The sequence below is a fragment of the Jaculus jaculus genome, chromosome 13 (genome assembly GCF_020740685.1).
Source record: "Jaculus jaculus isolate mJacJac1 chromosome 13, mJacJac1.mat.Y.cur, whole genome shotgun sequence".
NCBI lineage: Eukaryota > Metazoa > Chordata > Mammalia > Rodentia > Dipodidae > Jaculus > Jaculus jaculus.
In genome coordinates, this window is record NC_059114.1 from 50,326,092 (window position 1) to 50,340,583 (window position 14,492).

The 14,492-nt window shown below is 39.0% G+C and overlaps 1 protein-coding gene across 2 annotated transcripts; it reads left to right on the plus strand.

The window, feature by feature from the left end:
- Nucleotides 1-288: 288 nt before the first annotated feature.
- On the plus strand, nt 289-13,609 carry Stard4 (StAR related lipid transfer domain containing 4). 2 transcript variants are annotated; one of them, XM_004652566.3, is made up of 6 exons: nt 289-376; nt 5,441-5,559; nt 6,820-6,869; nt 9,472-9,598; nt 10,695-10,809; nt 11,988-13,609. In XM_004652566.3, exons 2-6 carry the CDS (start codon nt 5,455-5,457, stop codon nt 12,215-12,217), a joined length of 627 nt encoding a protein of 208 aa, XP_004652623.2. In that variant the 5' UTR covers nt 289-376; nt 5,441-5,454; the 3' UTR covers nt 12,218-13,609. The 2 variants fall into 2 exon arrangements, with proteins under 2 accessions (XP_004652623.2, XP_044988530.1); XM_045132595.1 differs by lacking the exon at nt 289-376 and adding an exon at nt 5,121-5,164.
- Nucleotides 13,610-14,492: the final 883 nt, after the last annotated feature.

Consider the following 14,492-nt stretch of genomic DNA (forward strand, 5'->3'; position numbering starts at 1 on the left):
CGGGGGAACTCTGGCAAGGTTAGGGCCGGCCCCACACCCACGCGGAATCGGTCCATCTGCCCGCGACCAATCAGCGCCCGTCGCGCTGCCGAGCCAGCCAATCCGCGCAAACACACGTTGCTCTTCCCCCAAGTCTCCATAGCCCCCCGCCCAGAGCACCGGGGTCCATGCGGGGGCGTGGCTACAAGTGGGCCCGCCCCAACGTGGAAGCCTTTCGCCTTCTGATTGGCTGAGGCGGGCAGGCACTCTCTTTCCATTGGCTGCCGCTAGCCCGCACCTCGTCGGGCCGGGAAACCGCGGAGGTGAGCGGAGCGGGCGGGTGGTTGAAGTACTAGCGGCGTGAGCGCTGCCGGCGCCGGATGCCCGCCCGCCGCAGGTAGGAGCCGCGCCGGAGGGAGGTGGTGGCCGCGGGGGCCCGGCCGAGCGGGATGGCCCCGGCGTCTTCCGGGAGCGGCTCGGGACCCTGAGGGAGGGAGGCGGGCTGCTGGCCGGGGGCGGCCACCCAGGGTCGCGCGCAGGGCCGGCGGGAGCGGAGCCGGCGCGCTGCGGGCCTCGGTTTGCCCGTCTGTTGACGGGGCTGCCCGGGCTGTGGGGCAGAGCTGGGCTTCCGACGCGCTCCCCCGGGCCGGGGCCGCGGGTCCTGACCCCGAGCTGACGCGGTAGTGGTGGTGACCAGTATTCCGCCCGCTCCAAGTCTTGGCTCTCGCAATGCATCCGCGCATTTCAGGTACCGACTTTCTTACTTCAACCTCAGAGAGCCTTCCAGGAAGGTTACCTGAGAATTTGGGGTCCCGGAGTTCAGGAGCTAGGGGAAAAAATTCATTTCAGGGACAGCCCCTCCGTCCCTCCCTCCCTCCCTCTTCCACCCCCTACTTTTTAAATAGTCTCTTCAAATCTGTGATCAGCTTTTGACCTTTTTTTTTTTTTTTTTTTTTTAATTTCCAGAAGGCCTTTAGACTCAGGTCAAACTGCACCGGTTACGATTTTGTCTCATCATCACGTATTTATCTGTATGATATTGCACAAGCGATTTAACTTTTCTGTTGCCATATTCCCTTTCTGTAAAATAGGAATAATGACAGAATGAGTTCTTCGGGTTATACATGATGTTGGGGAAAGCCTATGGCATATTAAATTGAAGCTATTTCACATGTGTGAGAACTATATTGAATAATGGAAGGTTAAAAGTTCCCATGCCAGAGATGCTTTAAGTGTACATAGGGGAAGACAGCTGTTGAGGATATTCACTTGTTAACCGAGGTTAAGTGTTTAATACATATTTCATATTAGAAAGAGAACCTATTGCCATTTTGTTGTGATACAGGTTTGAGAATAAGTGGAACTGTGTTAGGCAACACTGGCGCTATAATTGGGTGGTTTCAAGAAAAATTTTAGTGTGAGAAAGAAGACTGCCTCAATCACCAGTAGTTTTCCTTCATAAATATGGGCATAGAAAACACGAACATAAAATTTAGCTCCAGTAAACAATGTGGATGGAGGTGGACAGTAATCAGCATTGGGCCATAGGACTAAAAAGGGTCTCAGGGTCTTTTGTGTTGAGTTCTTAGATTCTGATAATAATAAGGGATGCATGTTCTCCCTGGCAGGTGTTACAGTGGGAGAATCTCCTGACTACAAGATCAAGAAGGGGATAATAGTTTAATTAATAAGAGCATCCATTGTGGTATTTAAAACATTTTCAATGGGTAGAGCAAGATCCTACCTTGAAAAACTGAAAAAAGAAAAAGGAACCAAACAAATTAAAAAAAAATTCAGGCTGGAGAGATGGTTAAGCGCTTGCCTGTGAAGCCTCAGGACCCTGGTTCAAGGCTCGACAACCCAGGACCCACGTTAGCCAGATGCACAAGGGGGTGCATGCATCTGGAGTTCGTTTGCAGTGGCTGGAAGCCCTGGCGTGCCCTCTCTCCCCCTGCCTGTTTCTCTGTCGCTCTTAAATAAATAAAAATAAACAAAAAATTGTTTTAAAAAAAAAGCACGATCTCTAAAAAAAAAAAAATTCAAACATTTCCACAGTTGGAGTCTTCAAGAGGACAAGTTGCATGCTTTCCTTTCAGGTGATCTAAGTGCTCTATTATACTGGGAGGTGGCTAGAAGCACATCAGTTCCAATAGCATCTCTTCACACCTTCTTTATTCCATAACATATTTGGAGAGGTGCTCAGACATGCCTGTTTACACACAGCTAACAGCTTGGACAGTAATTTAATAATATTATGATATAGTATTATTTTATATGGTTTATAATAAATACTGATATTAATAAAGACAGATCCATGAAAGGCCTGCCAGGAAATAAAATATTTCATGGATTAAAAGATAGCTCTTAATTTTATGCTTCTTTTATCCTTGAAAGCTATTGATAAAAGTTTTTTAAGTTTTAGCTTTATTGTTGTTACTGCTGTTAAAGTATTTAAAGAACAGAATAAACCAAGTATGATAGCAAAAACAGTATTCAATCTATTTTCATGGTTTTAGGACTGGTTATACACCAGATAATTAGCATCGTATTATTCGTTCATTTTGGAATTTCAGTTACTCAAACTCTTGAGGATGGTTGGTATAAGTGGTAATATGTTAGTTATCTTGAGGTTTTCCGTAAGTGAGAATAGTAGCTCATTGTCTATCCATTTTCCACTTTCTCTTCGCTGGGATTGTGATACATGCTAGTCATAAGGAACACAACACAGAACAATTGTATTATTTGCTCTAAAGATTGACGCTGCATGGAGTAACATAGCTGGTGACTAATTAAAATCTGGAGTCGTGAGAAACCATTGGAGGAGGAGAGCTAACCCAGTTTTTAGGAGAGTCCAGGAAAGAAGAGTAGAAGCCAGGCAGTGAAGATGAGTTAGACATCTGTAAGCATCTTAAAATCCTTGGACATTATTCTAAGGAATAGATGTGAACGATTACTAAAATAAACAGCTTAAAGTTGCAGATTCTCATCTTTATAGGTACCTTGTTACTGCTTGCTTTTCTGACCTGTATTCATGTAAAGATAACGTTTGTTATTTATAATAATAGCTATTAGTTTTATCATTGATTTCTCTGAAGCCTTTAGTTTAAAGAATGCGATTTAACCATAATGATCCCAGTAGTAAATAAATGTCTTTTACAAGCTCACTTCAAGAGTTTATGCTTGTTTATAGCATACCCTTTTATAAGGTCATTGTACTGTCAAGTTGGCAGGCTCTTGAGTAGAAGTGGTATATATTCCTGATTGGCAGACTTTTTGAATGAGCTCATCCACTGTCTGGCTATAGGTGGGATCTGGACTTACTCATTTTGCATCACTTAATGTGTCATAAGCTCCATATTGATTGTCCTATATATGCTTTTCTATATTTCTCTGTATTTTTTAAAATTTGGTTTATTTTTATTTATTTGTTTGAAAGTGACAGAGAGAGAGAGAGAGAGAGAGAGAGAGAATGGGTGTGCCAGGGCCTCCAGCCACTGCAAAGGTACTCCAGATGCATGCGCCCCCTTGTGCATCTGGCTAACGTGGGTCCTGGGGAATCGAGCCTCGAACGGGGGTCTTTAGGCTGCACAGGCAAGTGCTTAACCGCTAGGCCATCTCTCCAGCCCTCTCTATTTTTTTGAGGCAAGCCCAACACACTGGCCTTTTTTATGCGGGAGAGGGGAAGAGAGAGAATCCGCTTGGCATGCCAGGGCCTCTAGCCACTGCAGTCAACCTCGGATGTGTGCATTCCCTTGTGTGTATGTGCGACATTGTGCACTTGTGTCACTGCATCTGGCTTATATGGGACCTGGAGTATTGAACATGAGTCCTTAGGCTTCACAGCCAAGCACCTTAACCACTAAGCCATCTTTCCAGCCCAAACATTTATGTTTGATTGGGTACTACTTTGACTTATTTCTGTCACCTCTAGTTTGTAGATCAGTTGACAGAAAGATTTATTATAAAAAAATACCCCAGAACAGATCTTGTTTTTAATAATTTCATAACTCTGTAATGGGCAGCTTTTTTCTCTAGACTTTTACCTTGAAACAAAGTAAGGGGAAATAGGAATTATACAAAGACATTACTACAGTGGCATCAAATGAAGATAAAGACCAGATCCTGTTTGAAAGTAAATCATTTCAACAGTGTTATTAAGTAAGGGCCTACTCTGGGCCAGATAGTATTGTAGGTGGGGTGCCATAGTAGCAAATAGGGTAGACAAAAATCCCTGTTTCATTAGTTAGCTGTATAAAGTTTAAAAAAAAAAAAAAAAGTAGAATTAGACCTGGAGAAATGGCTTAGTGGTTAAAGTGCTTGCCTGCAAAGCCAAAGGACCCAGGTTTGATTCTCCAGGACCCACATAAGCCAGATGCACAAGAGGCACATGCATCTGGAGTTCGTTTGCAGTGGCTAGAGGCCCTGGTGCGCCCATTCTCTCTCTGTCTGTCTCTCTTCTATCTCTGTCTGCTTGCAGATAAATAAATTAAATTTAAAAAAAAAGCAGAATCATGTACCAATAAGTAAACTTTAGATATTGGTAAACATTATGAGAAATAAATGAAAACTATAATAAAAAGTAACTTGCAGAGGCTGTATTAAGGACATAGGTTTTAAATTAAAAATTGTCTGTATAAGTTATTGTCATGCTAAGATTTAACATCTAGCAATCCAGGCAGAAACATACCAAGGACAAAGATCAAAAGTCAGTGAAGATTGGCTGATTTGAAGGGCACAAGGCAAACGCTGGCAAATAGAACATTGTAGGCAGTGGAGTGTGGTGGGATGAATAGAATTCCCTTTATTACTATTAAGGGTGGTTCCAAGCATTTTGACTTGACTGCCTTGACTCAGTTGTAATTTTCATAATAAATGTTAGGGAAAATGGAGACAAATTGAAATTGGCCCTTAGGCTTGAAGTTCTAAGTGGGCTTCTGGATTTGGGAATCTTGAACTCCCTTGAGAAAGCAGGCTTAGACTTCAACACTTCCTTTCCTGTTTTTTCTCCCTGTCTTTTTTTTTTTTAGTTAGAGAGAAATGGCATACCAGGTCCTCCAGCCACTGTAATTAAACTCCAGACGAGTGTACCATCTTGTGTGCGATCTGGTGCGCTTGTGTCACATTGTGTGTCTGGTTTATGTGACACCTGGAGAGTCAAACATGAGTCCTCAGGCTTCACAGGCAAGTAAGTGCCTTAACTGCTAAGCCATCTCTCCAGCCCTTTGTGTATTATTTTTATGAGTGATTTTAGTTACTATCAAAAAGTATAATCATTCTCCTTGGCCTTGAGATATTTCAAGAAGAAAATGCTCAGGTCCTACTCTCAGAGATTCTGGTTGGTTCATGGGGAGTGAGAGCCAGGTGCAGGTACCTTTTATAACTCTGCTAGAAGAATTTGTTGTGAATTCAACCTAGGACTTACAATAGTATTTTCTGATGCTAATCTTGGTCTTTATAACAGGAAAAAAAAATAAAATGGAAGGCCTGCTTGACGTTGCCTCTTTTTCTACCAAACTTCAAAACACTCTCATCCAGTACCATAGCATTGAAGATGATAAATGGCGAGTTGCAAAGAAAATGGTAAAGTTGCTCAGTTACTTAATGCTTATATTTTGGGTATACCCAACAGCTTGGTTAAGGACTTGCAAAATAATATGAAAGGTATTGACAAGAAACCTTTTGAGTGGATGTTCAAGATAGAAAATGATGCAGATAGGGCTGGTGTGTTGTCTTACAAAAGAAGAAACATGCATGGTAATGTTGCTCGTACTATTCTTATTATCTCTTCGCATACTAGACTTGAGAATAGTCTCATAGTGACCAAAGCCTGAAGAACAGTCTTCTGAGTCAACCAAGAAAGTACATCATTGTCAGCTTAAGGAAGTATAGTGGCTAAATGTTTGGGATGGTATTAGACATAACAAAAACTTGTGAGGGTGGCCAGGTTAAGATCTTTCTTAATAGTATATGACCAGCCATCTTAGCACCAATCTGAAAGCTAGGATTTTTCCCTACTATAGTTCTCTAGTTGCTCTAATATTCAAAGTTACTTAGCAGATAATTAGAGAAAAAAATGTAGGGACTAATTCAAGATAACACGGTCATGAAAATAGGTGAAATGATTAATTTTTTAAAAGGTATGAATAAGCTGGGCATGGTGGCACACACCTTTGATCCTAACACGAGGGAGGCAGAGGTAGTAGGAAGACACACACACACAAACACACACACTCAAAGGTATGAACAGTTTCAAATGAAATACTTAATGCTCTTCATGTCATAGTCTTTTTTAAAAAATTTATTTATTTATTTATTTATTTATTTGAGAGCGGCAGACACAGAGAGAAAGACAGATAGAGGGAGAGAGAGAGAGAATGGGCACGCCAGGGCTTCCAGCCTCTGCAAACGAACTCCAGACGCGTGCGCCCCCTTGTGCATCTGGCTAATGTGGGACCTGGGGAACTGAGCCTCGAACCGGGGTCCTTAGGCTTCACAGGCAAGCGCTTAACCGCTAAGCCATCTCTCCAGCCCTATGCTCTTCATGTCATAGTCTTGAATGTATCAGTAACAGTAAATCGATAAGATTGATGTGAAGCAAATAACAATGGTCTCTAATATAGTACCATCATTTCATCTTACAGTAGTTAAATCTCATTAAGCTGCTAAAAACTTTTTTGAAGTTATGTAACTTAAGTATACTATGATAGATGAAATTAAATGTAAATCACTTTATGGCATAGATAACGTTTGTGTCTGAATATTTACTGTAAAAATTGTTAGTTTTGTTTTGAGGATTCCACCTATGTAATTATCACTATATAATGCTTTTTATTTTTCTAGAAAGATGTAACAGTTTGGAGAATACCTTCAGAAGAATTTAATGGTTATCTGTAAGTACATTCTCAGTTTTTTTAGATCTAAAACATTGCTAAACTACATACATACAAATGCACACACAAGAGATACTAAATAACTATTGCTAGTAACATTTGGCATTTGCTTTTATGATTTTAAGCTTTCTGAAAGGCAGATTTGTTTTATGATTTAGAGCCTTAAAATGGCCATAAACCTTGTGAATTGAGTTATTCATAAATAATATCAAAGGGCTGAGAAAATTCTGAATTTTTAGCATGGTATGCCTCACCTTTCTTATGTTCTATATTACTCAGTGCGGTGTCATTTTTTTGTTGCCTTTTTCTCTTTTTTTTTTTTCCTACCTCAGGCTGACCTGGAATGCACTATATAGTTCTAGGCTGGCCTCAGACCCACAGCGATCCTCAAACCTCTGCCTCCCGAGAGCTGGAATTAAAAGTTCGAGCCACCGTGCCCGCAGTTTGTTGTCTTTTTAATGATTTTTTTTTTTTTTTTTTTTTTTGAGCCAGTCTCACATTGTAGCCCTGGCAGGGCTCAAACTCACTATGTAGTTCATTCTGGCCTGTGGGGAGCCTCCTGTCTCTGTTTCCTAGTGCTGAGATGATGGGCATAAGCTAATATGCCCAGCTAGCACTCTGAAATTTAAAAGTTTTTCTTGAAGAAATCATTAATAAGATGATAGTGGTAGTGATAGTTAAACATGCATTTTCTTATAGCCAAGAAAAAAATGTATTGCTTTGTAAAAGCCATGGAAACAGTTACCTTGTGTAATTGCAGTAGAGAATGTTCACATCCTTAGGGTTCAGCCCCTTTTAAAAAGGAAACAGGCCCTAACTAGTATATACAGAATGTTCTGAAGTATTATATGACAGATGTTTCCAAAAAGATGAGTTGTACAATATTTGTGAAATGGATAGAGAAACTAGAATTAGATTGAGCATTGTAAGCAAGTCTGGAAGTTAATCCTTTGGAATGGTAACTCCCCATGGGGATTGGAAAGCATAAAAAAAAAACACCGAGGGAGCACTAAGCTTGGAGGTTTGTAAAGACTTCATGGAGGGACAAACTCATTTGAGTTGAGACTTAAAGGAAGAAAAAACAGATGTTTCTTAAAGAATGAAGGGCTGATAGCAGGCAGGATGTACTGCTTCTGCCACTTACATAGAGAAGGGAACACTTTAGAGTGTGTTAATAAGGAAGTAGAAGTGCTTATAGCACTGGAGCCTAAAGCGTGGGGAGGGGGAGAACCATGTGTCTCAAGGGCTCTTGAATTCTAAGCCAGGAATGGCCCAAGCCCTTCTTGTATTTTCCAGGGCCTCAAAGAATTTCAACTTTATTGTAATAACACAGTGGAAGATGGAAATGACCATGGAGAAGTTAGGAATCTTCACTCATGGGTCTATGGCTAGCTTCTTGGATTTCCTCTAACAGTATACGTGAACTTTTGTGACAGTATATATTTCCTAGGGAGGTGATTCAGATTAAAAGAGTAGAAACAACTGATTGTGATGGTGTACACCTGTATGTAGTCCCAGCAAGGAGTTGAAGCCCAAGTCTCTTATTTCATTACCTTATTCTCTGGAGGTAACTTTCTAATCTGAAAATGTGTAGTGTATATTATTTTTGTTTCATTCTTTGACCACACAGTTTTATGTCCATATACAAAAGCATTTTCTGGGTTTTAATTTTTTTAAATTTTTGTGTGTATGTATTACTAAATGTGCCTTTAATCTTTTGGTCAGTATTCTCAAGATTTTACCATTTTATTCTGTATACATAAATAGATTCTTTTGCTTCTGAAAAATATACCCAATGTGTTTATCTGTGTCTGTAAGTTTCCCTGTTGACAAAATTTTAGATTGCTCTTGATTCTTCATAGTGTACAGTGCTGTAATAAGCGTTTGTGTTTGTGTTTTCTTATTCACATGTGTGGTTTTGTTTATGATGAGGGCATATGTCATCCAAATATGCTAGATCTTGCTATATAGTTCTAAAGGGACAGTTTAAGAGTTTTTATCTCTAAAACTTGGTAACAGAGGAGCTTGAGAGAGGACTTAGCAGATAAAGAAATTACTACTCAAGCCCAAGTACCTGGGTTTGGATCTCTAGACCCCATGGAAAAAGTCAGAAGCCACAGCAGGCTTCTATCTTCTCAACACACTGATGGCAAGAAGGGGGTGGAGACAGGAGAACTTCCCAGAAGCTTGTGGCTTAGTTAACCTAGCAAACACAGCAGTGAACAAGGCAAGGAGAAGGCACGTGCTGACACCCAGTTGTCCTCTGACCCCTGTGGGAGCCCCATGGCACCTGTGCTGCTGCACACACGCATGCACAGTGAGATGCAGTAAAAGGAGATATTGTGGTACACTGTAGACGTTTTGGATGGTAATTAAATGAAGGAATTCTGTCTTCATGGTGGCATGTAGTATGATCTTCAGTTTTCCATTTAGATTTGAGGGCAAAGGATATATTTTGATAAAACAATTGGTAGACTTTAATTTATCAGGAGAATGTTTGAAATTTCTTTCTTTAAAAAAAATCTATATTAAGTTTTACTCCTTTCAATGTTAGCTGTTCACTAAAAATGTTCATTCTGATAGTTAATGTTTTGTGTTTCAGCTACAAAGCCCAAGGTGTTATAGATGACATTTTTAGTAGAGTAATAGACCATATACGTCCAGGGCCCTGGCGCTTGGATTGGGACCGTTTAATGACTTCATTGGATATTTTGGAGCACTTTGAAGAGGTATCTGCTTAGATGCAGTACTGTAGAGTATGTATGTGTGCATGTGCATGTATGCACATGTGTGCTTGTGAGGGTATGAGCTAGAAGACAGAGTGCATGTGTGTGTGAGTATTGACATGTATATATGCTAATGTCCATTGTATTTATTGCTTTGAGAATAGTAGTCATGGCAAAGATCTCTGGGGAATCCTGTGCTGCCTCTCACAAAGCCCCGGTGTCCTCATCCTAATGAGGATTAGGTCTGAATTTTTTTCGACAACAGCTCTACTCCTACTGACTAGAGCAAAGCTTGAGCATCTTTAAGTCAAAACTAGTTAAGATTCTGAAATCTCAGAGTCTGAAAAATATCACCCTCCTAGTTATGTTTCTAGGTCATTGTAGATTTCATTAATATTAAGTCAAAATCAAACACCAAAGATAAAAATACTACCTTAAACATTAGACAACTATCTAGCCAAGATGCCATGTGCTTTTGTCTTCATTTCTTACCATGTTTGAATATTCTATCAAAACATGTACTAGTATAGTCAAAAAAACTTGTGGGTTTTTATTTTCATTCTCTTAAAACTATGCATTTCCTACTTCCTCATTCCATGTGACTGTTATTCTACATAATAAGCTAAATTAGTAGAATTAATAATTCATCTCAAATTAAATCAAAATTTGGATATTGAGTAACTCAAGTCTCCATATTTTTATTGTATATCTTTTTATATCCACACAATTTCAGTGGGGTTTAGACAAGAGATCTATACCTGTCAGAATTGTTATTCTGTAGCATAACACTTTAAATGAATATTAGTTTTATCCTAGAGATTTTTTTTATTGGAGAGAGGGAGAGAAAGTGATATCTATATATATAGAGAATGGGCATATCTGGGCCTTGAGCCATTGCATACAAAGTCCACATGCATGTGCAACCTTGTATATCTGGTTTTACCTGGGTGCTGGGGAATTGAGCCTAGGTCCTTTGCCTTTACTGGCAAATACCTTAACCGCTAAACCACCTCTCTGGCCTAGAGATTGATTTTGATGTATGAGTGTTTGTGTATGTCCTACAGTAGTAATGCCTACCTTACCTTTTTACTTTTTTCAGAATTGCTGTGTTATGCGTTATACTACTGCTGGTCAGCTTTGGAATATAATTTCCCCAAGAGAGTTTGTTGACTTCTCCTACACTGTGGGCTATGAAGAAGGACTTTTATCTTGTGGTATTTATCTACAAACCTTGTACTTCATTTCAGTGTGCTTTAGATATTTGAATTTTGGAGGCTAAATATATTAGATCAACTTTTAATCCTCATGCTTATTGCTAAGATTTTTGTTTTTGTTTTGTAAATGCTAAACCTGGATGACAGTGCAAGGAGGAATTTCAAATCTTTTTTTTTTTAATTTAAAAAAAAATTTTTTTGTTCATTTTTATTTATTTATTTGAGAGTGACACAGAGAGAAAGAGGCAGATAGATAAAGAGAGAGAGAGAGAGAATGGGCGCGCCAGGGCTTCCAGCCATTGCAAACGAACTCCAGACACATGCGCCGCCTTGTGCATCTGGCTAACGTGGGTCCTGGAGAATTGAGCCTCGAACCGGGGTCCTTAGGCTTCACAGGCAATCGCTTAACCGCTAAGCCATCTCTCCAGCCCGAATTTCAAATCTTGAAGTATTTCTTTGCCTTTTATCCTTAGTTCTATGGGATGCCCTAGAACACATAAGTAGCAGAAAAAATCATATGACTGAATAAAAAGGGATTCAATAATTAATTTTTTAAGCTATTCTGAGAAAATAGTTTCTTGGTATATGTTTGTGTGTGTGTATACAAGTACATATACACATATATGAATAATAGATATGTGCTACTACTAATTTTTTTCTTCCTCGTATTACATTTCTATTTCAAAATTGAAGATACTAACTTTGAAAAACAAAAAAAAAAATTAAAATACTGAAGTAGGAAGCTGTTTTCTAAAACAAATGGATAAATTAGCACTTTGTTATATATTATACACACTTAAGTTGTAGGTGAACATCTTCTTTCTTAATGAGCAGGTGCTAAGGTTGGATATGGCAGTGTCCATGGGGGAATAGTTGTGGTACCATGCAGTGCATTATTGGTACTGTGGGGCCTGGCTGCTACAACTATGATTTGTAATTTCCAAGGAGTTGCCAAGATTCTATTCTGAAGGAATTCTATTCTATTTTGAAGGAATTAGAACTTTTCTCATTGCCTATTCACCAATCCCATGTCAGAATTCACCTTGGTAATTATCTTTTCCATTTTGTAGTTACTTTTGGCATTTAACTTTCATTAATATGGCAATATTCGTAAAATTGATTGTTAGACAAATATCAGTCATTGCTACTAACAGTATTATTTTAAAATTGTCTTACAGGGATAAGTCTTGACTGGAGTGAAAAGAGAACAGAATTTGTTCGTGGATATAACCATCCCTGTGGATGGTTTTGTGTTCCACTTAAAGACAACCCAAATCAGAGCCTTTTGACAGGCTATATCCAGACAGATCTACGTGGAATGATTCCTCAGTCTGCAGTAGATACGGCCATGTCAAGCACTTTAACTAACTTCTATGGTGATTTACGAAAAGCCTTACAGAAAGCGTAATATGTTAAGATTTGTAGTATGGAGATTTGCAGAATCAGTTCTTCCCCTCAGCTACGTCACATGTAAAAGTCAGTTCCTGTCTTCTGCATAGTGTGTAGAAATATTTGAGCTGTTTTGGGTTTAGTACTACAATGTTTTGTAAGTCAATATTTGCACAAGAGAAGGTTGTTTACCTTTTCTTACTTATTTGCACATTGTTATGGAAGTATGTCTGGTAATGGAAAGTATCACAGAAGTCTGTGAAGACTTAGATATAGGTCTTCAGGTCAGACTATTCACAGAAGTGAAATAGTGCCTCTGTATTGTTTAGTAACTAGCAAAAGTCTTCCCTTCTTGTTATTCTTGTTATTTTAAAGCTTTATGAATATCTTGTAAAATTTTATTTCTCAAGGTAAACGTTTGGTATTACTTTTGGTAATGAATTTGCCAGGAACAAAAGGAAGAATGCCTTCTTTGTATTTTGTAAAGATGAGATTGTCAATTGACTTGTATTATTTTAACTATATTAAAAAGACCAAAAATGAGTGAAGCATATTTATCATAGTAACTGTAGGTACAATTCAAATACAATTTAGTTTTGATATCTAAATAGTGTTATTTTATAAAATCTTTAAAAGCATATTGTATTCTTTGGGGAATTTATTTTGTGAGCATAATACTGTTTTTCCATGGATATGATTTTATTAAATAAACGTTGTATATGTACTGGTGATACCACACTGTGCAGCAGCCGGGGCTATAGAAAACAGTTAGTGGAAGCCTCATTACTGACAGAGCGTCACCCCTAGAAAGTGAGATTCAGTGAATGCTCAGTGCATGTTTCAGTATCATTTAACTCTAAGCATTACATACTGCATCGTAACCATTCACAGCTGTGCTGTAGTCTAGAACGATAACGAATGCATGTTTAGAGTTACCCGATTGCCCACCTGTCAAGTGATAAATGACCTGAATGAACTAGGAGTGGAGCTATCTAAATGGACATTCTTAATTGTAGCATTGTTGTTTGACTTCATCTTCTATGCAGTGTAGTGCTACAAGTGGTAGTCCCACGCACGTCTTTGTGTTCATGTTTGTTTCCATGTGCTCGTCTTGAAATCCATCTCAGTGTTGAGTGTAGTTCCTTCCAGGTTATTGTTTCTGCCAGTCTTTTTTGCTTCCTTTTCCTTGTCAAATTCCCTCCTCTTTTTTTTTTTCTTTCTTGTTTAGGGTAATATGGAGTGAGCTCTGAAAATAATCACATGCAGGCAAGACATACAAAAAAGGACACAAAAGTATGTAGTGATTCAAGTGCCTGAAGGTTTAATGTTAAGATATTTTTCTCTGTAAAGAAAGAAGTCAATTCTTTAGACTAATTTTGACTGTCAAAAAAGTAAAGTTATTTTTATTTTATTTGTTTTGCTTTGATTTATTTTGTGACCAGGGATGATGGTATTTAAGGTAGAAAAATTCAGTTGGAGAGATGGCTTAGCATTTAAAGGGGCTTTCTTGCAAAGTCTGATGGCCTAGGTTCGATTCCCCAGTACCCACATAAAGCCAGATACTCAAAGTGGAATGTGCATCTGGAGTTTGCTGCAGTGACAAGAGGACCTGGTACGCCCATTCTCATTCTCTCTCTCCTTGCAAATAATTTTTTTGTTGTTGTTCATTTTTTATTTATTTATTTGAGAGCGACAGACATAGAGAGAAAGACAGATAGAGGGGGAGAGAGAGAATGGGCGCGCCAGGGCTTCCAGCCTCTGCAAACGAACTCCAGACGCGTGCACCCCCTTGTGCATCTGGCTAACGTGGGACCTGGGGAACCGAGCCTCGAACCGGGGTCCTTAGGCTTCACAGGCAAGCGCTTAACCGCTAAGCAATCTCTCCAGCCCGCAAATAATTTTTTAAACAAAAAGAAACAAAAGATGACAGCTTCTCATTGTCCATGGCAAATGATCTCATAGTTTTTAGACAAAAATAATGCTTAAAGGTGACAGAAGCAATGCCCAAAGAATCCTATATTCTGAATTGAAGTCACTAATACTCTTTTCTAAACTGTAACTTTTGAATTACTGGATTTCTATGTCACCTTTTCCTTCTACAATAGAGGGAAAAAACAATGTCCATTGAAAATTTTTAAATTTTAACTTTAATATCATTTCATTTGCTTTCTTAAATATTTTTAAACATTTTATTTATTTATGAGAGAGAGAGAAAGAAAAAGAGGCAGATAGAAAGAGATTGGCCACACCAGGACCTCTAGTTGCTGCCAACAAACTCCAGATGCATGCATTAT

Coding starts and splice junctions, on each gene's coding strand:
- Stard4 (XM_045132595.1), top strand. CDS start 5,140: ATGAGTCCTCAGGCTTCACAGGCAA. Junction 5,165..5,440: donor TCCTCAGGCTTCACAGGCAA/GTAAGTGCCTTA, acceptor TCTTTATAACAG/GAAAAAAAAATAAAATGGAA. Junction 10,810..11,987: donor AGAAGGACTTTTATCTTGTG/GTATTTATCTAC, acceptor ATTGTCTTACAG/GGATAAGTCTTGACTGGAGT.